Source organism: Ranitomeya variabilis, chromosome 4 (genome assembly GCF_051348905.1).
Source record: "Ranitomeya variabilis isolate aRanVar5 chromosome 4, aRanVar5.hap1, whole genome shotgun sequence".
Lineage (NCBI taxonomy): Eukaryota > Metazoa > Chordata > Amphibia > Anura > Dendrobatidae > Ranitomeya > Ranitomeya variabilis.
This window is the reverse complement of record NC_135235.1, coordinates 296,944,428-296,968,195: the sequence shown is the minus strand read 5'-3', so window position 1 is coordinate 296,968,195 and position 23,768 is coordinate 296,944,428. Positions and strand designations below refer to the sequence as shown.

The window sequence follows — 23,768 nt, the reverse complement described above, 5'->3', positions numbered from 1 at the left end:
CTTACTGGTCAAAGGCCCATCTTTCCGAGCCTGCGAGGAGTGCGTCCGCATTTCCTTGAATACTCTTTCTCGGTTGGTCTGGTTGATCAATCTAAAAAAAAGTCATCTCCTGTTCCAGCTCAACGGATCTCCTTCCTGGGCATGACCCTGGACACCTCCCTAGGGTTGGTGCTTCTTCCTCGGGACAAGGTCCTGGCTCTTTAACAGGGGGTCTGGAAGCTTCTTCCGCCATCCCCTTGTTCCATCCATTTCGGCATGAGGATTCTCGGGAAGATGGTGGCCGCAATGGAGGCAATTCCATTTGCGCAACTGCACCTCCGTCCCCTACAGCATGCTCTGCTGGATGCATGGGACGGGAGTCCCTTTTCCCTCGGCCGACTGTGTCCTCTCTCTCCTCGGGTCAAGCAGTCTCTCCAATGGTGGATGCTCCGATCCTCTCTCATCCAAGGGAGGTCCTTCCTCCCAGTCCATTGGCTGGTAGTCACTACCGACGCCAGCCTCCTAGGCTGGGGTGCAGTTTTTTCGCCATCACACTGCGCAGGGAACTTGGGCTCATCACGAGTCTCGTCTTCCTATCAATATCCTGGCGATAAGTGCAATTCGGCTATCCCTAAAGCGGTTCCATCATCTCCTAGCAGGCCGCCACATCCGTATCCAGTCGGACAATGCCACGGCTGTGCCTTATATAAACCATCAAGGGTGAACCCGCAGCAGAGCTGCAATGCGTGAGGTAGAGCACATCCTTCGCTGGGCCGAAAACAACCACTCGGTCATATCGGCCGTTCACATTCCAGGAGTGAAGAATTGGGCCGCGGATTTCCTCAGCCGGCAAGGTCTTGCCTCAGGAGAGTGGTCTCTCCATCAGGACATATTCCAACACATTTGCCTTCGTTGGGGAACTCCGGACGTAGACTTGATGGCTTCCTGGTTCAGTGCCAAGGTACCTCAGTTTGTAGCCCGGTCCCGGGACCCCAGAGGAATCGAGGCGGACGCGCTAGTCCTTCCTTGGGAGTCAGTTTCGCCTCCCTTACCTGTTTCCCACCCTGCCCCTGCTTCCCAGAGTAATCAGGAAGATCAGGGCAGACGGTGTCCCGGTGATTCTCATCGCCCCGGTTTGGCCTCGCAGGGCGTGATATGCAGAGCTGGTCCAGCTCCTCGCAGACGTTCCTTGGCGCCTACCATATTGTCCAGATCTACTTTCTCAGGGCCCGATTTACCACCAGAACTCAGAGGCCCTGTGTTTGACGGCATGGCTGTTGAATCCTGGGTTCTGACTCAAGCGGGTTTTCCCCGTGAGGTAGTTTCCACCTTGATCAATGCCCGAAAGCCGGTGTCGTCGCGCATCTACCATCGGATCTGGAGGATCTTCTTCGATTGGTGCAGAAGCAGAGGTCGCCCTCTGATGGTTTTCAACATTCCTACCATCCTGGATTTCCTCCAATCCGGTCTGGACTTGGGGCTTTCGCCGAGTTCCCTTAAAGGGCAGGTCTCGGCCTTGTCAGTCCTTTTTCAACGAAAAATTGCTTACAAGCCTCAGGTCATAACTTTTTTTCAGGGAGTCTCTCGCGTGGTGCCTCCCTACAGAGCACCTCTAGAGGCTTGGGACCTTAATCTGGTCCTAGGTGTCTTGCAGGAATCTCCCTTCGAGCCGTTGCAGGACATCCCTCTATCTCTTCTTTCATGGGAGGTGACCTTCCTCGTCGCTATTGCCTCGATCAGACGAGTCTCGGAGTTGGCTGCTCTTTCCTGTCGGACGCCGTTCCTTACGTTCCACTGAGACAAGGTGGTCCTCAGACCGTCTCCTACTTTCCTCCCGAAGGTGGTTTCTTCCTTCCACCTCAATGATGATATCGTACTTCCGTCTCTTTGCCCTACTCCAACGCACCGCGTGGAGAAGGCTCTTCACTCCTCTTGTCAGAGCTCTCAGGAAGTACGTGCCCAGGACAGCATCCTTTCGTCAGACGGATGCTCTGTTCGTGCTCCCGGCGGGACACCGGAAGGGACTGGCCGCTTCTAATCGACAATCGCCAGATGATTTCAGTCCACCATTCAAGAGGCTTACTGCATCAGAGGCAAGCCTATCCCTGCGGGCCTCAGGGCACACTCCACTCGGTCGGTGGGTGCTTCCTGGGCCATTCGGAATCAAGCGTCTGCAGAGCAGGTTTGCAAAGCTGCGACCTGGTCTGGCCTGCACACCTTTTCAAAGCATTACAATGTCCATACTCAGGCATCCTAAGGTGCAAGCCTGGATAGGCGTATTCTGCAGGCAGCGGTTGCGCACCTGTAGACAGCAGGTGCCATAAGTTTACACTGTTGGGTTGTTATTCCCCACCCAGGGACTGCTTTTGGACGTCCCACGGTCCTGTGTCCCCCAATGTGGCGATGGAGAAATAGGGATTTTTGTGTACTCACTGTAAAATCCTTTTCTCCGAGCCACTCATTGGGGGACACAGCACCCACCCTTGTTTTTGGCTTGTTGCCTATGATGAGTGTTTTAGTCTTTGACACGTTGTTACTACGGTTAAATCTTGTTAATCTCCTACTGCTTGGCTACGAACTGGTATTATCCGGAGCCAGTGGGCGGTGTATACTGCAGAGGAGGAGCTAACCCTTTTTGTATTTACTTAGTGTCAGCCTCCTAGTGGCAGCAGCATACACCCACGGTCCTGTGTCCTCCAATGAGTGGCTCGGAGAAAAAGATTTTACTGTGAGTTCACAAAAATCCCTATTTTATACATGTTGTCCTACTCCAAGCTGTTCAGGCTTGAGAGCCAACTACCAATTAAGTAAATCAGGTGATGTGCATCTCTGTAATGAGGAGGGGTGTTGTCTAATGACATCTGTGAAGAAAACTGGTTCCTCCCACGTCACCGATTCGTGACGTAACCACACAGGCACAGCTCTCCGGCTCCCCCTTTGTCTCTCAGGTCAGTAAGGGAGCTGCACCTAGAGCAAATGGCCGCCGGGTGGACTGCCCTGTTACCCACGGTGGGTATACCAAGATTCGCAATCAGGATTAAAGGATCAGCCCAAAATTAATTTATGGTTTAATTGCCTTAAGGGCGCACTAGATAATTTCAAGAAATATACAGTAAAAATATACCAAGAGTTACAGTCAGAGTAAAATATAACAATAATAGTACAAGGCTTTCATGGTAAATAGCCAACAGGGTCGCAAGAAGCGTGTTGGGCAAAAAAGGCGCAAAATAACTGCCCATGAATTGAGGAAAATCGAGCGTGAAGCTGCCAAGATGCCATTTACCACCAGTTTTGCCATATTTCAGAGCTGCAACGTTACTGGAGTAACAAAAAGCAGAAGGTGTGCGATACTCCGGGACATGGCCAAGGTAAGAAAGGCTGAAAAACGACCACCTTTGAACAAGAAACATAAGATAAAATATCAAGACTGGGCCAAGAAATATCTTAAAGGGAACCTATCACCCCGTTTTTTTCGGTATGAGATAAAAATACTGTTAAATATGGCCTGAGCTGTGCATTACAATAGTGTAGTTTGTGGACCCCGATTCCCCACCTATGCTGCCGAAATACGTTACCAAAGTAGTCATTTTCGCCTGTCAATCAGGCTGGTCAGGTCGGATGGGCGTGGCTTCTTCCCTCAGATATTGCGTAGTTTTCCGTTGGTGGCGTAGTGGTGTGCGCATGTCCAACGTCCCCAATCCTGCACGGGGGGGTGAAAATAGCAGCGATGTCCGTTATTCCATTGGTGGTCGGTGGGCGCGGCCATCTTCCTTTGGCCGCGCGTGCGCAGAAGCGGCGCTCTGCTGGCCGCGGCTTCAGGAAAATGGCCGCCGCGATCTCCATCTGCGCACGCGCGGCATCCCGCGGCCATTTTCCTGAAGCCGCGGCCAGCAGAGCGCCGCTTCTACGCACGCGCGGCCAAAGGAAGATGGCCGCGCCCACCGACCACCAATGGAATAACGGACATCGCTGCTATTTTCACCCCCCCGTGCAGGATTGGGGACCTTGGACATGCGCACACCACTACGCCACCAACGGAAAACTACGCAATATCTGGGGGAAGAAGCCACGCCCATCCGACCTGACCAGCCTGATTGACAGGCGAAAATGACTACTTTGGTAACGTATTTCGGCAGCATAGGTGGGGAATCGGGGTCCACAAACTACACTATTGTAATGCACAGCTCAGGCCATATTTAACAGTATTTTTATCTCATACCGAAAAAAACGGGGTGATAGGTTCCCTTTAAGACTGACTTTTCAAAGGTTTTAGAGACTGATGGAATGAGAGTGACTCTTGATGGGCCAGATGGATGGGACAGAGGCTGGATCAGGACAGAGACCTCCACTCCAACTCAGACGCCAGCAAGGTGGAGGCGGGGTACTGGTATGGGCTGGTATCATCAAAGATGAACTTGTGGGACCTTTTCGGGTTGAGGATGGAGTGAAGCTCAACTCCCAGACCTACTGCCAGTTTCTGGAAGACAGCTTCTTCAAGCAGTGGTACAGGAAGAAGTCGTTATTGTTCAAGAAAAACGTGATTTTCATGCAGGACAATGCTCCATCACATGCCTCCAACTACTCCACAGCGTGGCTGGCCAGTAAAGGTCTCAAAGAGGAAAAAATAATGACATGGCCCCCTTGTTCACCTGATCTGAACCCCATAGAGAACTTGTGGTCCCTCATAAAATGTGAGATCTACAGGGAGGGAAAACAGTCCACCTCTCGGAACAGTGTCTGGGAGGCTGTGGTGGCTGCTGCACGCAATGTTCATTGTAAACAGATCAAGCAACTGACAGAATCTATGGATGGAAGACTGTTGAGTGTCATCATAAAGAAAGGTGGCTATGTTGGTCACTAATTTTTTGGGGTTTTATTTTTGCATGTCAGAAATGTTTATTTCTAAATTTTGTGCAGTTATATAGGTTTACCTGGTGAAAATAAACAAGTGAAATGGGAATATATTTGGTTTTTATTAAGTTGCCTAATAATTCTGCACAGTAATTGTAACCTGCACAAACAGATATCCTCCTAAGATCGCCAAATCTAAAAAAAAAAAACCCACTCCAACTCCCAAAAATATTAAGCTTTGATATTTATGAGTCTTTTGGATTGATTGAGAACATAGTTGTTGATCAATAATAAAAATAATCCTCTAAAATACAACTTGCCTAATAATTCTGCACACAGTGTGTTACTCGTCTATCCCTCTCACTCTCCATCTCTTGCTCTCCATATCTTTATCTGGCTCTCTATTTATCCCCCTCTCTCTCTTTCTCCATCTGTCTTTCCCTTGATTTCTATCCTTTGCTGTGCCTCTCTTCACCTCTCATTTTCTCTATATTTCACCCTCTCACCGGGTTTCTCTTTTTCCTGCTTTCTCTCTATACTTCTCTCTTTATCCTATGGTCTTTTCATCTATACTGTCTCCCTCTCGGCGTCTCTTGTTCTTCATTCTTGACTCTGGCACTTCATCTCCCTCTCCATCTTTCACTCTGTTATGATCAATCTTTCACTCTCTTTGTCTCATGTACTCTTTCACCCGCTTTCTGTCTATTCCCTGCTTTCTCTCTATACCTTTCTTTTCTCTATACTGTCTTTTCATCTATACTCTCTTTTCCCTTTCTGCTTTTGCTCTTTATTCTTGACTCTCCATCTTTTTCTCCTTGTACTCTGCCCTGTCTCTCCTCCTTTTCCCATTTATATAATTGCAGACCCGGCTTTATGAGTATAGTACATGACACAGAAACAGGGACACTGCATCTGAAATGCCACGGAAGAGACTGCGGCTTACCAGTTCTGACTTGTTGAGACTTTGCTGTCCATAGTTGTTACACACATCATGAAGTCTTTCCTTCTTTCAGGGTTCGGATATCAGTCGGAGCTGGAGCTCCGAGTGGCTGAAGCTGCAAGGAGACAGTACAATAAGTTAAAAATACAAACAAAAGCTGAAATTCGACAAACAATTGATCGGTTACTGGTCGGGGAATTCATTGTAAGTGTTTTGCAGCAATGTCTTGTATTTTACTGGATTTATATTTTACTATTAAATGTTTTTTGTCTGATTTTATTATTCGTCTTCTCAGGAAAACAGTCGGCGCTGGACATTGCGTCTTGATATCTGTGCCCCTCAGGTCATCTTTCCTGATGATTTCCTGAGCAAAGATCCAGTTCTAGTAGTGGTGGACTTAGGAAGGATTTTACTAACCAATTCCCAAGGTATAAAACTTGTATAAGAAATGTATATTCCATGTTACTTTTATAACGTGTTCATACACCTACATAGTTTTAATTTTACTGTCTACAAGCAGAATTAATCTACGTAAGTTGCGTAACTTTAAAAATACAATTAATTTCTTATCTTGTACTGATCCTGAGTTACATCCTGTATTATACTCCAGAGCGGCACTCATTATTCTGCTGGTGCAGTCACTGTGTACACTTGTTGCAAAAGAAAAAGAGAAGAAGGCACTCACCAAACTGAAACTTGACTTGACTTTATTAGATATCCATTAAAATATCATGGCTGGGAGAGTGAACAAGGAGCTCTTGTGAGCAGTGTGAGGACGACGTCCGTTTCGCGCTCTCTGCTCTTCCACGGGTCTGTATGTGGAATGATGTCGGGAGGGAAGATAATATGCCCGGCCGTGGCATACTCCTCCCATTCCCAGCTCCTCCCACCTAGCCATGAGATACAAAATCCAAAGAAACATTTAAAACATAATTAAAAATATATAAAGCATCCATAGATCATATCTATTAAACAGTATCAATAGCACAAATATCGGGAACAATAATTATTCTCTTTCCTTCCCCATTAACAACCCTCAATCTTACAAATGAATCCTTAAAATAAAGGAGAGTGCTCTTCCATTAACAATGTCCAACGATGACACAACTGCAGTTCTATTGATCGCTTTAGAAAAAGACCGACATGTCCAACTTATCGTTAAATCCTGTCGGTCCCATTGCGTTAGTACGCATTATCCATTTTGTCTCGCGTCTAAGGAGGAGCTTATTCCAATCCCCGCCCCGTGCGGGTAAGCGGACCCTCTCAATCCCTGCAAATGAGAGGACTCCTGGATTCCCCCCATGTACCTCTTACGTCAGTGATCAATCCCGGAACTCCTTTACCTGTTTTAATTGACCTATAATGCTCTCGGAAACGCACGTACATGGGACGTATGGTTTTTCCTACATAATAGAATCTGCATGGGCAAAAAAGGACATATACAACATGGTCTGTTTTGCAGGTAATAAAATCCATAACTGGGTGCTCAATTGCCCCTATGTGTAGGACCCGACTGGTGACATGGGGTTCACAGTTCACAGAAGGGGCAATGCCCACACCTGTGATTGCCCTTGGGGACCCCAATTCTTTCTAACCAATTTTGTTTCTTCTTGTTTAATACGGTTCCTCACCAGTTTATCACACAGTCTAGTGCTGCGTCTGTTCGCTATTAATGGGCCCCTGTCTACCACGTCCGCTAAATCCTTATCTCTCTCTCTAAGATATGCCAATTTTTTCTTATGGATGCCCGAATTTGCTGGTCCATGGTGCTATACTTGAAACAAAAATTGAATCTTTTTTCTCTTTTTTTCTTCCTGTTATCAACCGACATACTACCTTCCCGAATTTTTGTATCTTCCACTGCACTGTTTTTCACCTTCTCAAATGCTATATTCAACAAATCTTCTGGGTACCCTCTTTGTCTGAATCTATCGTATAGCTCCCCTGACTGTCTCAAAAAACCTTCCTCCGTGTTATTGACCCTCCTGATCCTCAATAACTGGCTGTATGGTAATGAACGTTTCACATGTGCAGGGTGAAAACTATCATGGTGCATGATCATATTCGTCGCTGTGGGTTTCCGGTGGATTGACGTACATACTGCTCCCTCTTTGATTTCCACCAGTACGTCTAAGAACTCCAACCGCTGTCCTCCGTACATGGCAGTAAATGTCATATTCATAGTGTTGTGTGTATTTAGATTATTTTATTATTTATTTATATAGCACCATTAATTCCATGGTGCTGTACATGAGAAAGGGGTTACATACAGAGTTATAGATATCAGTTACAGTAAACAGATTTACAGTGACAGACTGGTACAGAGGGGAGAGGACCCTGTCCTTGCGGACTTACATTCTATGGGATAGTGGGGAAGAGACAGAAGGTAGGGGTGAGGCGGCGGCGGCTCTGGCGGTGGTGAGGCGGCAGCTCGGTTATTGTAGGCCGTAGGCTTTCCTGAAGAGATGGGTTTTCAGGTTCCGTCTGAAGGATCCGAGGGTGGTGGATAATTGGATGTGTTGAGGCATGGAATTCCAGAGGATGGGGGATATTCGGGAGAAATCTTGGAGGCGATTGTGTGAGGAACGAATAAGTGTGAAGGAGAGTAGGAGGTCTTGGGATGAACGAAGATTACGTGAGGGAAGATAGTGGGAGATTAGTTCAGAGATATAGGGAGGGGACAGGTTGTGGATGGCTTTGTAGATCAGTGTTAGTAGTTTGAACTGGATTCGTTGGGGGATTGGGAGCCAGTGGAGGGATTTGCAGAGGGGAGAAGCAGGGGAGGAGAGAGGTGGATTAGGCGGGCAGCAGAGTTGAGGACAGACTGGAGTGGTGCAAGAGAGCGGGGAGGCCACAGAGGAGGGTGTTGCAGTGGGAAAGGGGCTCAGTGAGCTATCCTATCCCAGACACGATGGGCCGCCCCGGGGGGGGGGGAATTGATTTGTGTATCTTGGGGATGTGGTACCAGTGCGGTTTTGATGGGAACTCCGTCAGCAATTTTTCTGCCTTCTTTTGCGATATGACGCCCAAATGGACATATTTTCTCAGGTACGACATTAATTCGCTTTTATACTTCTGCCCTGGATTTCCCTCTAATGGTCTATATGTTTTAGTGTCCGAAAGTTGTCTACTGGCTTCTGCTATATATATAGGGATCAAGACCCCCTTTCGGACACTAAAACATATAGACCATTAGATACACAAATCAATTCCCCCCCCCCCCCGGGGCGGCCCATCGTGTCTGGGATAGGATAGCTCACTGAGCCCCTTTCCCAGTACATTGATTGGCTTCTCCGCCCACTTTTGAAAGACATGCCGTCGTATCTGAGAGACACTAATGCATTCCTGAGAAATGTGCAGTAATTTACATGGCAAACAAATTTTGCTTTGGCATCTATTGATGTCGAAAGCCTATACACAAAAATTCCCCAAGCATTGGGGGTACAGGCCATTCGCCAGATACTCAGCACGGTAGGGAAAAATTGCCAGTTCGTGGACTTTGTGTGTGAGGGGTTGTCATTTGTTTTGTCCCACAATGCGTTCACTTTCATGGATAAGTGGTACCGGCAAGAGGTTGGGACAGCGATGGGGACTCCGGCAGCGTGCACATTCGCCAATCTGTATCTGGGGCTCTTCGAGGAGAAGTACATATATCCCATAGAAAATATATATTTGAGGCACATTAAATTATATTTAAGATATGTCGATGAAATATTCATCGTGTGGGACGGGTCTGCGGAAGCTTTCCACGAGTTTGTAACCCATCTAAATACACACAACACGATGAATATGACATTTACTGCCATGTACGGAGGACAGCGGTTGGAGTTCTTAAACGTACTGGTGGAAATCAAAGAGGGAGCAGTATGTACGTCAATCCACCGGAAACCCACAGCGACGAATATGATGATGCACCATGATAGTTTTCACCCTGCACATGTGAAACGTTCATTACCATACAGCCAGTTTTTGAGGGTCAGGAGAGTCAATAACACGGAGGAAGGTTTTTTGAGACAGTCAGGGGAGCTATACGATAGATTCAGACAAAGAGGGTGCCCAGAAGATTTGTTGAATATAGCATTTGAGAAGATGAAAAACAGTGCAGTGGAAGATACAAAAATTCGGGAAGGTAGTATGTCGGTTGATAACAGGAAGAAAAAAAAGAGAAAAAAGATTCAATTTTTGTTTCAAGTATAGCACCATGGACCAGCAAATTCGGGCATCCATAAGAAAAAATTGGCATATCTTAGAGAGAGAGATAAGGATTTAGCGGACGTGGTAGACGGTGGCCCTTTAATAGCGAACAGACGCAGCACTAGACTGGGTGATAAACTGGTGAGGAACCGTATTGAAAAAGAAGAAAAAAAATTGGTTAGAAAGAATTGGGGTCCCCAAGTGCAATCACTGGTGTGGGCATTGCCCCTTCTGTGAAAGCCATGTCACCAGTCGGGTCCTACACATAGGGGCTATTGAGCACCCAGTTATGGATTTTATTACCTGCAAAACAGACCATGTTGTATATGTCCTTTTTTGCCCATGCAGATTCTATTATGTAGGAAAAACCATACGTCCCATGTACGTGCGTTTCCGAGAGCATTATAGGTCAATTAAAACAGGTAAAGGAGTTCCGGGATTGATCACTGACATAAGAGGTACATGGGGGGAATCCAGGAGTCCTCTCATTTGCAGGGATTGAGAGGGTCCGCTTACCCGCACGGGGCGGGGATTGGAATAAGCTCCTCCTTAGACGCGAGATAAAATGGATAATGCGTACTAACGCAATGGGACCGACGGGATTTAACGATAAGTTGGACATGTCGGTCTTTTTGTAAAGCGATCAATAGAACTGCAGTTGTGTCATCGTCGGACATTGTTAATGGAAGAGCACTCTCCTTTATTTTAAGGATTCACTTGTAAGATTGAGGGTTGTTAATGGGGAAGGAAAGAGAATAATTATTGTTCCCGATATTTGTGCTATTGATACTGTTTAATAGATATGATCTATGGATGCTTTATATATTTTTAATTATGTTTTAAATGTTTCTTTGGATTTTGTATCTCTTGGCTAGGTGGGAGGAGCTGGGAATGGGAGGAGTATGCCACGGCTGGGGCATATGATCTTCCCTCCCGACATCCTTCCACATACAGACCCGTGGAAGAGCAGAGAGAGCGCGAAACGGCCGTCGTCCTCACACTGCTCACAAGAGCTCCTTGTTCACTCTCCCGGCCATGATATTTTAATGGATATCTAATAAAGTCAAGTTTCAGTTTGGTGAGTGCCTTCCTCTCTTTTTCTTTTGCAACAAGTTGATCTTTTTTGCGGTTTCCTGGAGGAGCACCCGGTAACTGGAGGTGGAATCTAAATTGCTTCTTTGAATGAAAACACCTGTTTTGCACATGAGCTGAATGTCTTTACGTGGAAGGTAGTGCCGTCCATTTTTTCCTTTTCATGCTATAGGCTAGTCACTGTGTACATACTGTACATTACATTACTGATCCTGAGTTGCATCCTGTATTATACTCCAGAGCTGCACTCATTATTCTGCTGATGCAGTCACTGTGTGCATACATTACATTACTGATCCTGTACTGATCCTGTGTTACATCCTGTATTATACTCCAGAGCTGCACTCACTATTCTGCTGGTGCAGTCACTGTGTACATACATTACATTACTGATCCTGAGTTACATCCTGTATTATACTCCAGAGCTGCACTCACTATTCTGTATAGTAATGTAAGTATATCGAGACTCCACCAGCAGCACTTGAATATAATACAGGATGTATCTCAGAATTAGTACAGGATAAGTAATGAATATACACACTTATCCTGTATTCCTTAGTTACATCCTGTATTATACTCAAGAGCTGCCCTCTGGCCCCAGAGCGTAATTTTCCTAGCTTCCCTTATGGGTGCAAAATCTTTACAAAGTTTGCTCTGGTGAGTTACCATCAATGTATTGTTGTGGATTGGTACAGTATTGTGATAATGTGTTGTGGGTGTGTATCCTACAAGAAGTTGGTTGCTTGCATTTATAATTCTGATGACCAGCAGAAGTGTGACTGCTGCTCTGGAGTATAATTCAGGCTGTAACTTAAAATCAGCACAGGATAGCTAATGTTAAATTTTATGAACAAATGCGATCAGATCTGAAATTGAAAGGGGAGACACAAATCTGCACTCCAGGCTGCACAGTTGATTAAATAAATAGATTAAATAGTAAGTCGGTTGCTGAGTATGGGGCATCTGCTCCTTTCGGCTGTGCAGCATAGTTTCTCCCCTCTTGATGTCTGAGTGGGTGGGAGACAGAGGCTGCATGACCCATTTAACTTTTAGATTGCTATATTGATACAGTTTTCATCTTTCTGAGGGTGTTCATCTACACCTCCACTACTGCTGCTCCTTAATAGTTGGAGGTAGAAGTGTGCATTGTGGTAGCATTAAAAGTTTTCTGATCACACACCTTTCTAAAATGCTATCCAGTATGAAGCAATCTCTGAAAGTTCTGTCTGTAGAGGGTCTGTCAGTGGTCGCCTTCGAAGCACTAAAATGGCTACCATGGACAGACTTGGCGCAAGCCACTCTATTTACCTGATTCCACGTGATTTTTTTGGCCTTCACCATTTTACTCCTGTACAGGGATCTGGACCTATACAGGGACCATAGTGTCAGCTACTGGCCGTTGGGGCAGGATGGCAGAAAGAATGGTCCAGAAGCCAGATCAGAAACAGGATGTCAGTGCAGGGACAAAATCGTAAGGCAGGAGAGTAGTTAAAAAAAAAAACATAGCCGTGGTCAAAATCTGGACTATCTGCTGGGAATACAGACAAGAATATAGAAGTTCACTAAAGCTAGTCAAGTTATAACTGGTAGTGAGCAGGAAGATATCAGGAGCTTAAATAGCTTTCAGCCTCACCCAGACTGCTCAGCGGGGAGGGGAACAGAAGTTAACACTAGGTCTGTTAGCCCGGGCGGAACTACAAGTTCCAGAGGGCACAGAACTAGAGTGTTCTCCTTCGATAGCCTACAATGAGAGTGCAGTGCCACCCGGTGACTGAAGCAGAGGCAGGAATGGCTGCCACTGATACAGGTGTCACATGTAATCATGGATATGTTATATTTATGTATATCTATGTGTTTTCTGTGTGGCGCATCAAAACTATTTTTTGCTTTTTTGTGCTGCAGATCATTGCAAGCGAAAAGTTTTAGATCAGTTTTCTGCTGAAACAAATGAAATAAGCGATGACGAGTATAAAACCCCTTTAGCAACACCTACCAACAGTCCTCCGCCAGAAATAGATGTCAAAGCCGGGGTGGACACATCTAGTGGAACAGAGCTGAGCGAAGAGCAGTTAGAAGCCTATTTACTAAGCAACAAAATGTATGAAAAGTACACACTGTCATTTAAGGACTTGCAGATCATGGTCGGACACGTGAAAGACAATTGGAAACATATTCAAGACAATGAAGTTGGGCCAACTCACGTTGTGGAAAAGTTCAACGTCCATTTACAACTGGAGCGGAGACTGATCTACACCTCGGATCCTCAGTACCCTGGCGCCGTGCTTTCTGGTACCCTTCCGGATCTGAAAATCCATGTCAACGAGGACAAGATATTCGCTTTAAGAAAATGCTTTACAAGCTTGTCCAATTCTGAGAACAGGACAGCAGATAATATGATCCTTAGGAAGGAGAAGATCTTTCTTGACACTGACAACCATGGAAGGATGCCGGACTCAGTCATGAATCTGACTCAGAGTATTGTCACTCTGGAGCAGCACACCAGAGAAGTTCTTGTGGAGTCGAAGCTTCTTTTAGCCGAGTTTAAGATTAATTACATGCAGCTCGGTGTAGAAAGCTGTGGCCGCTATATTTCACTTCTTAAAGTCTTCGGCTCTAACGCACATTTTGTAAAGAGACCCTACGACGCCGAGGTTTCTCTGACTGTCCACGGTCTTCTCATGGTGGACACCATGCAGACGTACGGATCGGACTTCGATCTTCTGATGGCCTCTCACAAAAACCTGTGTTTAGATGCCCCAACCGGAAGTCTGAGGGAAAGCCGGGCACAGTCTCCAGTGTCTGATACCAATGACTTTTCACCACCTAATTCATGCCCAAGCCAAAATAAGTATAACTCGCTCGAAAACATCACCTTAAAAGATCAAGAATCGCTTATAAAGATTGAATACCAGTTTGTGAGCTCTGAGTGTCCGTCCATGAATTTGGACAGCTCCTTGCAAGTAATGACTGTGCAGGTAAACAACCTAGACATCATCCTTAACCCCGAAACAATTGTAGAACTAATTGCTTTTCTTCAGAAGTCTTTTCCCCGAGATAATGACGATATTAGTCCTCAGCCTTTAAAAGTTGACTTTGAGACCAATTATAACAAGCTGGAGACTTACCAGTCAACTTATGAGCAGAACACCCAAGTAGCCATCGACATTAATAGGTTAAACATTCTTCTGTTTAGGACAGTTGCTATGCCCGATGGGAATAACACTGGGCGGAAGATTGCCACTGCCAGCATAGGTGGGACTAAGGTCAATCTGGCCTTAGGGAGTCGATTTTCTGTTAATGGTTCCCTTGGTTGTCTTCAGCTAATGGACCTAGCACAAGATTCTTCTAAAAACCAGTATGTGATTAGTATAGGCAATACCTCGGCTTCCGAGAGTCATGGAAGTGATGCAGATTGCTTTGAAGGCTTTTTCGTCCAAGGACATGCGACTTATGTTCCAATAGAGGCCTTACATTTTACATTTATCGAGCAATCCAAAGAAGAATTTGCCCTGAACCTTAACATGGCTTCTTTACACTATAACCATTCAGCCAAGTTCCTAAAAGAGCTGACCCTATCCATGGACGAGCTAGAAGATAACTTCCGTAACATGCTGAAGACTGCCGCCTCCAAAGTGTCTTCTGTCCTTGCCACCAAAACCGCAGAGTATAGCGAGATGGTTTCGTTATTTGAAACCCCCCGTAAACTTCGGGACACCATGCTGTATGAGACAGATGAATACGACGGACCCTGTCCCGTCAATGTCAAAACAGACCCGGTAAAACTTATTCTAAATATCAACATTGAGTCTCCCATTGTGTCCATACCTCGTAGTCCTGGAAGTCCTGAGCTTCTGGTTGGTCATCTAGGGCAAATATTTATTCAGAATTTTGTATCGGATGATGAGCAGTCAAGAAGCGACAGGTTACACGTCGAAATCAAGGATATTAAGCTCTACTCGTTGAATAGTAGCGTTCTTGCTGGACGGAAAGATCTCCTGTGCTCAGAACAAGCGTCTTCACGGCCAATTTCAAGCTCTGCTAGTGTCAGCAGTCAGGAAGAAGCACATTTCACCCGCAGTGATTTCTTTGAATCTCTGCAAAAGAATCAAGGTGAGCTGCAATTAATAATGGTTATAGACATATCCAATTTCCACTGTGCAGGTATTATATGAACAGGTGTCATGAGAGTGCAGGGGCAGGGACCAGGCTCAGGAGCTGAGCCTGCTGTGTTATACCGTCAGCACCTTACTCTAACAGCTGTGATTGGAGCTATTCTCGTACAGCTTGATGGACTGAAAAAAAGAGGGAAAAAAAACTTGTTGGTGTTTGAAAATGGTGACACTGACCAAGTGTATTCTTAGACAGTTCAGAATTTTTTACAGCCACTAAAATAATGTCAAAATAATATATAAATGTGGTATTGCCGTAATCGTACTGCGGTTCATGTTTACCACACAATGAAAGTTGTATTGTTTTTAGTTTGTTTGTTTTTTTGTTACACTTTCCAGGACACAGTATAGTAAAATGAACTTTGTCACTCCTAGCTACAACTTGTCCTGCAAGGAAACATGAAAAATATAAAAGTTATGTCTCTTGGAAGAAGCAGAAACCTGAAATAGCAAAAATTAAGTTTGGCTACAACTATCACATGCTCAGAACTGGCCAGTATTTGCTCGTATTTTATTCCCACTTCTCCCCTGATAATTTATTTTAAGTCTGCCATACGATTCCAGAGATATGGGCCTTTTTATTAAGTTCTAATTTTTATAGTCTTTACTAAGGGGCGTGGCTCATTGGATCCTCTGGGGCATGTCTTTATCCTGCTCTGCATACTTATCATGTATGCCTTGCCTCCCTTAGAGATCAGAAGGTATCACATAAAGCAAAATCTCTTTAAGACAAGTTGTTTTTAAGTGATTAACGTTCCTATCCAGGCATACACGTGCACACTAGATAATTTCTAAGAGAATCATATGTGTTCTGCATGAATCCTATTCTAGTTAGTAGGATTTGTGCACAATACTCGTGGCCATTGTCTGTTTACAGTGTTTCTGTATGCTTGATCAGGGAGTGTGGAGAGCATGCCAGAGCATGGAGGGCATAACATTAGCACCACACTTATGTTTAGATATTTCTGCACCTCTTATTTGGCTCGTAGTAATTAAAGGGAACCTGTCACCCCCAAAATGAAAGATGAGCTAAGCCCACCGGCATCAGGGGCTTATCTACAGCATTCTGTAATGCTGTAGATAAGCCCCCGATGTATCCTGAAAGATGAGAATAAGAGGTTAGATTATACTCACCCAGGGGCGGTTCGATCCGATAGGCGTCGCGGTCCGGTCCGGGGCCTCCCATCTTCTTACGATCACGTCCTCTTCTTGTCTTCACGCTGCGGCTCCAGAGCAGGCATACTTTGTCTGCCCTGTTGAGGGCAGAGCAAAGTACTGCAGTGCGCAGACGCTTGGCCTCTCTGACCTTTCCCGGCGCCTGCGCACTGCAGTACTTTGCGCTGCCCTCAACAGGGCAGACAAAGTACGCCTGCTCCGGAGGCGCAGGGTGAAGACAAGAAGAGGACGTGATTGTAAGAAGATTGGAGGCCCCGGACCGGACTGCGACACCCATCGGACCGGACCGCAGCGGGACTGCCCCTGGGTGAGTATAATCTAACCTATTTTTCTCATCTTTCAGGTTACATCGGGGGCTTAGATAAGCCCCTGATGCCGGTGGGCTTAGCTCAACTTCCATTTTGGGGGTGACAGGTTCCCTTTAAAGATGACATGTCACTTGCTCAAAAACATTGAGTTGAATATCTTGCAAACATCCTTGCGTTCCCCTGATTCTGCTTCTCTTTCCCATTTTGTGCTGTGTCGCTCCATTGCAGAGTTTTTCACATTTGCTTCTTCTGGAGCATGGTATGTGAAATCTCTGCTTGTAGTGCAACTGGGCACTTTTTCACAGTTTCCTTTGGGAATGTGTGCCTTTCATCTACCTCCCAGACACTGCCAAGCTGTGATTGGCAGCCTCTGGGAGGGTAGGGTGAAAACACCTTGAGTCCCTGCAGCTAACAGAAAAATGGCAGCATATGCGTGGCCTCTCTTTTAAAATAATTAAAGAGGTTGTCCACTATTTTAGCATTGATGACCTATCCTCAGGATAGGTCATCAATGTCTGATCAGTTGGCACTCCCGCCGATCAGCTGATGTCGTTGGTGCTGGCTGGAAGTACTCACTTGCGGAGCTGGTCGTCTTCTGATAGTGGCCTCTGCAGGGTGCTGCACATCCGCACCCCTCTTGAGTTGGGAGGCTTATGTGCAGTACCCTGCCTCAGCCACTATCAAAAGACAGCCAGCTCCGCATGTGAGTACTTCCGGCCAGCAGCTGTCGACATCGATAACAGCAGATCGGCGGTGGTTCCGGGAATCGGACCCCGACCCATCAGACATTGATGACCTGTCCTAAGGCTAGGTCATCAATGCTAAAGTAGTGTATCCACTCCCAACAATACCTATGGTAATCCGCTGGGCGGATCCATCTTTCTCCAATGATGCTAAAAAATAGGTGGATTTCCGAGTCCTGTATGAAATGACAGTTCTGTGATTTCCAGCCTTGTACCATATGTTCTGCTTTTCAGCTTTCCATATACTACACAACACGACCATACAATTTAAAATGGAGAAGTTCAATATGGAGCGCGACTGTGAACTCACCTTTCCCTACACTGACGACTCTTTAGAGGTGGGAAGCATTCTGAAGATCGAGGGAAATTTTGTTAATAATGTTCAGGTAAGTTATCTGTCTCCGGAAAATCTGTCCTCCTTGTGCCACCCGTGTCCGCTCTTTATATACCTGTACTTCTCTGTCCATTGCTGTGGCTCAGACGCCATCTCTACTGTAGAAATCCTGGTGGCAGAAGCTCTCTAGGCAATAACCATTCATCTCTTCTACTGCCATCGGCTACACTGGTTTGGAGCATAACAGTGCAGAGTAGTCACAGATCAGAGAGCCCCTGGTGCCATGTAATACCTGGAAAATGCACCTTGTGAAGACCCTATACGTTTTCTATTTTTCCAGGGATAAACATTGCTGGCCTATTCTTAGAATCAGTGTGTTATTGGTGAGGATAGACCTCAACCTTAATTTCAAGATTGGGGCACTCTGGTCCCCTTAATGTACAGTATATGGACCGTACCTGTGACAGAGCCTGGTTCTACAGCTCAGCCATCGCTGATGCCTCCACGGCCCCTCATTTCATGTGTAGTTGGTCCTCCACCTGTCGCTCTACCTATCCTAAGGCTCTGTGAGGCCTTCCCTCTGCAAAACAGTTCGTTTTCTCTTCTGCAGATAAATAATAGAGTAAATGCAAGAAAAAAACGTGAATTGTAAAAACTGCTTATTTTCGATACTTTCATGTTTCTAAAGCTGTTCTGCAGCACCCAGCAACAGCCGCAACACACTGAACGAAGCTGTGCTGAGCATCTCCTTTGTACTTGTTTACACCTGGCAGCCGCTAGCATCAGCAGATCAGTGGAAGTGTCACATGTCAGACCCCCCACTGATCAGTATTTTCTGCCCAGACAGCGCCTTGAAGTTACTTCTCCGATAAGTATAAGTTCTCCTGCACTGAGCTACCTTTCTCAGTGCCGGCCCAAGAACAGAACAGCAGGGTACATGCATGAACTTCCGCTCCATTCAGCTCCTTCTGCCTGTGATCCTGCTGTCATTAGACAGTGGTGCCCCCACACAATGGCGGCACAGGGCATCCATGCAGTGCCATAAAAATATACTGTTATACAATGAGACTCCTTAACGGCTGGCCCTAAGGGATTGAATTATTCACACAAGAGATCACTTTTTTAATAATAGGAGTAACTTTTTAAATCTGTTCTTGCTGAGACTTTTTTTCCCTTCTGTTTGGGAAACTTCTGACCTGTGTCCTCTGTTATACAGGTGGTTTTAGCCAAACACGTCTATGAGCAGGTCCTGCAGACCCTCGATAACCTGGTATATAGCGAAGATGTGAACAAACTGCCGCTAAGCTCTGCCGCACTATCCAGTCCGGTGATGCCAGAAAAACTTCTCAATCAAGGCGAAAATGCCTTTAATGATCAAAGAGAGAGACACGTGTTCGACACGAACAGCTTTAGGTCTCTATCCAGCAAATCCATTTCCACACACGAGAAGACGCCATTTACTCAGATTCAAGCCAACTTTCAGATCTCGGAACTGCAGATTCAGCTCAGTGGGGATCTCACTCTCGGTGCCCAAGGATTAGTTAGTTTGAAGTTTCAAGACTTTGATATTGAGTTCAGTAAAGATCACCCGCACAAACTAGCTATACAGATTGCATTACGCTCACTCCTCATGGAAGATCTGCTGGAAAAGAACCCAGATTCAAAGTACAAGAATCTCATGGTGTCAAGGGGAGCGCCTAAACCTTCCAGCTTGGCCCATAAAGAATATCTGTCACAGTCATGTCCTTTAGTGTCTCATGTGGAGTATCCAGACATGCCAAGGTCTTTACCTTCCCACATGGAGGAAGCTACAAATGTCTTCCAGTTATACCAGAGACCACCATGTCCTTCTCGTAAAAGGCCAAGCGAGGAAATTAATTCCGAATACCCATTGACTCCACCACCTTCTCCTACATCCCAGAGATCAAACACGTCTTGCACGAAGGACGATTTTGACGAGTCCTTGGTTCATGTAAACGTTTTCCTGGTGGATCAAAAGCATCCGGAGTTCTTGTCTAAGTACAAACGCATCAATCGAAGTGTGAATGTGGATTTTAACTGCTTGGACGTATTGGTCACGCTGCAAACGTGGGTGGTGATATTGGACTTTTTTGGAATCGGATCGACAGCTGACAACCACGCTTTAAAACATGAATCTGCAGATGTCAGACAGTCAATGAGGTCCGAGGCAAACCAAACCAGTAGTCCTGCCATTCAGGAACATACCAACACAAAGATGGATCTGAAGGTACGAAAAGAGATAAGTAGCTAATACCGTAGTGTTGTGTCATGTGTGATATGGAAAACAAACAATAATGTCTTTGTCTTAGGTTCACTCGCTTTCATTAGTGCTGAAGAAGACATCTAGTGAACTGGCTAAAGCAAGTGTATCCAAGCTCACTACCCATCTTGAAAATATTGGTGAGATATTGGCGCTTTTGTGTTAAGAGGACCCATCACATCTTCTGATGTGTCTAAGTCAGTGGTTTATTGTCCATGAAAGAACAATTTTGCAGCATGTTTTGTCGTCCCTCTGTTATTCCTTCTGACCCAGAATTAGGCAGGTTTCACACATCCTGATATCTCCGGTACCAGAAAAAAAACGATACATAGATGTCCGGGTGTCCATGTGTAATACTTGCGGCAAGTGTGGCAACCGTGTGCCGCATCAGGACCACATGCACGGGTGCCAGGGAAGCAGCAGTGCAGTAAGCCAAGTGCTGAAGACTATCATCATTCTCCTCTGCTTTGCCGGCAATCAGTGCGAGCAGGGGAGAATGATGAGTTATATTCAACTGATAACAGCGACAGTAGGTGGCGGCTGATGGGACTATTACTCCCATCAGCCTACACCTGCTGCCACTAATACCAGTGAGAGCAGGCGCTGGCTGATGGGTGTAATCCTCACCTGCCACCTGCTCTATAAATAACTAAAAAAATGTGTGTTACCCTGTATTTCTGATACCAAGCCAGGCAAAACTCACAGCTGAGGGCTGCAACCCTCAGCTGTCAGCTTCAGCAAGGCTGGTTATCAAGAATAGAGGAGTCCCCATGCTGTTTTTTTTTGTTTGTTTGTTTGTTTTTTTAATTATTTAAATCATTTTTAAAAATGGCATGAAGTCCCTCCCATTTTTGACAACCAGCCTTGCTAAAGCTCACGGCTGGGGGCTGGTATTCTCAGGCTGATAAGGGGGAATGGATATTGACTTCCCCCCAACCAGCCGAAAAATAGCCGCCCACAGCCACCCAGAAAAGGGACATCTATTAGATGCACCAATTCTGGCACTTTGCCCGCCTCTTCCCACTTGCATTGAAGTGGTGGCAAGTGGGGTTCATTTTTGTGGGGTTGATGTCACCTTTGTATTGTCTGATGACTTTAAGCCCATGGATTAGTAATCGAGCGGAGTCTATAAGACACCTATCAATTACTAATCCTATAGTTATAAGGTAAATTAAGACACAGCCAGATTAAAGTCCTGTATTAGAAATAAAAGAAAACACACTTTTCCATTTTTATTTAAAAATAGTAAACACAGTTACTCAGCTAACGCCTAATCCTACTGAATCCCTCATCTCCTGTAATAAAAGAAAAATAAAAAGACAAAAATTTCCCTCATCTATCCTTCGTTCTGTCTCACGCCGTAATCCATGTCTGGGGGATAAACAGAGGATAAACAGTTTTCAACCTGGACAGTGCCAAGATGCGACCCTCCAGGCTGAGAACAGCTGGTGACTGAACTGCGAGCGCAGCCTCAGTGACCAGCGATGACGTCATCGAGGTTACCTTCGGTCACTGAGGCTCTGTTCCTAGCCGGGCTGAACTGCGGTGACCTCAGCACCGTGGGAAAAGTCAGTGATGAGGTCACCGCAGTTCAGCTCAGTGACTTCACAGCAAATCACCATGATAATTTCATAAGGTTAACCATTTGTTAAACAGGTAAAGCAAGTAAACAGGTTACAATGAACAGAGCCTTGTGGTATATGTAATGGGTCCAGGAGCATACAATACAGTGTTTGCATATTGTTACCAGCCACCGTGCTGCCCTATGCATAGTACAGTGCTAACCACTGAGCCACCATGCTGCTCGTTGGCCATTTTACATCTTTTATAATCTTTTTCTTAATGTTTAGTATATAGTTTGCCTGCATCATGAATGATTTCACCTTTCTCTTCTTTCTTATGGCAGAGGGAGACTTAGCCTTGCAGGGGAGCATTGGCAGCTTGTCACTGAGCGACCTGACTTCCCATGGGGAGCTGTACAGCGAGCGCTTCACCACTAGTGGAGAGGAGGCGCTGATCTTCCACATATTCAAGTATGTTTTTTTTTTCTTCTTTAGGTCTCATACATTTTTTGGTGGGTATTAGACATGAACTGATTTGTGAGCTTTATTTCAGCGCGAGTCTCTTAGTCATTGGACGTTTTATCTTACATGTTCTGTAGGTATGGCCTTCCTGACCCCAAACTGAAGAGAGAGTACGACATGCGGGTCAGCCTGAGGATGGCATCCGTGCAGTACGTGCACACTCAGCGCTTTCAGTCTGAAGTGGTTTCCTTCATTCAGCATTTTACACAATTGCAAGACGTCCTTGGCCGGCAGAGGGCAGCCATTCAGGGCCAAACTGTAAGTGTAGAAAGTCCTATGCTGTTGTGTGATGGGATCATTCTCCCCATTTTTATATGACTTGTGTCTCTTTAGGTAAGAGACCAGGCACAGAGGGCCTCTCGCATCTTGCTGGACATTGAGGCTGGAGCCCCTGTGCTTCTCATACCCGAGAGCTCCCGATCCAACAACCTCATTGTGGCCAACCTTGGGAAACTTAAAGTGAAGAACCGCTTTCTGTTCTCGGGGACCTCCGGGACATTCTGCTTAAAAGATAAGGTAATTATGTAACCACTGCTTCCATAAAATACAGCAATTGTTACCGTATTTTGCGGATCATAAGACGCGCCCCAAATTTTTAGGAAATTTTTTTTTATAAAATGGTGGCACGTCTTACAATCCGCTTTTATGGTAGCTTACCTCCAGGGTCTCAGGTGGCAGGGCTGCTGCTGCAGGAAGCTGACGGTGGCAGGATAAGTTGTGGGCCACAGGCTGATAGGAGGTGGTGTTCGGCGGAGGTAGGAGTGGGGCAATGCTGCGAGCTCCAGGCTGGTAGGAGATGGTGTTCAGCGGAGGTAGGAGTGGGGCAATGCTGCGAGCCCCAGGCTGGTAGGAGGTGGTGTTCGGCGGAGGTAGGAGTGGGGCAATGCTTCGAGCCCCAGGCTGGTAGGAGTTGGTGCTCCATGGAGGTAGGAGTGGGGCCATGCTGCGAGCCCCAGTTTGATAGAAGGTGGTGTTCGACAGAGGTAGGAGTGGGTCAGTGCTGCAAACCTCAGACTGGTAGGAGGTGTGTTGGGCAGAGGTAGGAGTGGGGTGATTCAGCGAGCCCCAGGCTGGTAGGAGGTGGTGTTGGGCAGAGGTAGGAGTGGGGTGATGCTGCGAGCCCCAGGCTGGTAGGAGGTGTTGTTGGGCAGAGGTAGGAGTGGGGTGATGCTGCGAGCCCCAGGCTGGTAGGAGGTGGTTTGGTGAAGGTAGGAGTGGGGTAATGGAGCGAGTCCCAGGCTGATAAGAGGAAGTGGTTGGCAGAAGTAGCAGTGGGGCGATGCGATGAGCCCCAGGCTAGTAGGAGATAATGTTCAGCAGAGGTAGAAGTGGGGTGATTCTGCGAGCATGCGCCGCCTCCAGTGGCCATTTTCCAGAGTCCACGGCTATAAAAATCATGGAAAGTGCGGGGGGCTCCGGGCTTTAACAAAATGTCGGCGGAGCCCTCGCACTGCCAAACACCCTCTTCTACCCTCCTGGAACATACAATTTCTCCTTCGCCTCATTGGGGGACACAGACCATGGGGTGTATGCTGCTGCCACCAGGAGGCTGACACTAAGTAATACAAAGAAAGTGATCTCCTCCCCTGCAGTATACACCCTCCTGCTGGCTCCCAG

At 46.2% G+C, this 23,768-nt stretch overlaps 1 protein-coding gene across 2 annotated transcripts in view; it reads left to right on the top strand.

The window, feature by feature from the left end:
• The window catches only part of VPS13D (vacuolar protein sorting 13 homolog D), a 280,917-nt gene that overhangs the window by 95,435 nt on the left and 161,714 nt on the right, over window positions 1-23,768 (top strand). For both annotated transcript variants that reach the window (XM_077250276.1, XM_077250275.1), the window contains exons 17-25: window positions 5,844-5,974; window positions 6,066-6,198; window positions 12,959-15,166; window positions 17,687-17,838; window positions 19,003-20,034; window positions 20,117-20,207; window positions 21,974-22,100; window positions 22,229-22,409; window positions 22,485-22,667. In XM_077250276.1, coding sequence (XP_077106391.1) covers window positions 5,844-5,974; window positions 6,066-6,198; window positions 12,959-15,166; window positions 17,687-17,838; window positions 19,003-20,034; window positions 20,117-20,207; window positions 21,974-22,100; window positions 22,229-22,409; window positions 22,485-22,667 — 4,238 coding nt within the window. The remainder of the gene's footprint in view (window positions 1-5,843; window positions 5,975-6,065; window positions 6,199-12,958; window positions 15,167-17,686; window positions 17,839-19,002; window positions 20,035-20,116; window positions 20,208-21,973; window positions 22,101-22,228; window positions 22,410-22,484; window positions 22,668-23,768) is intronic.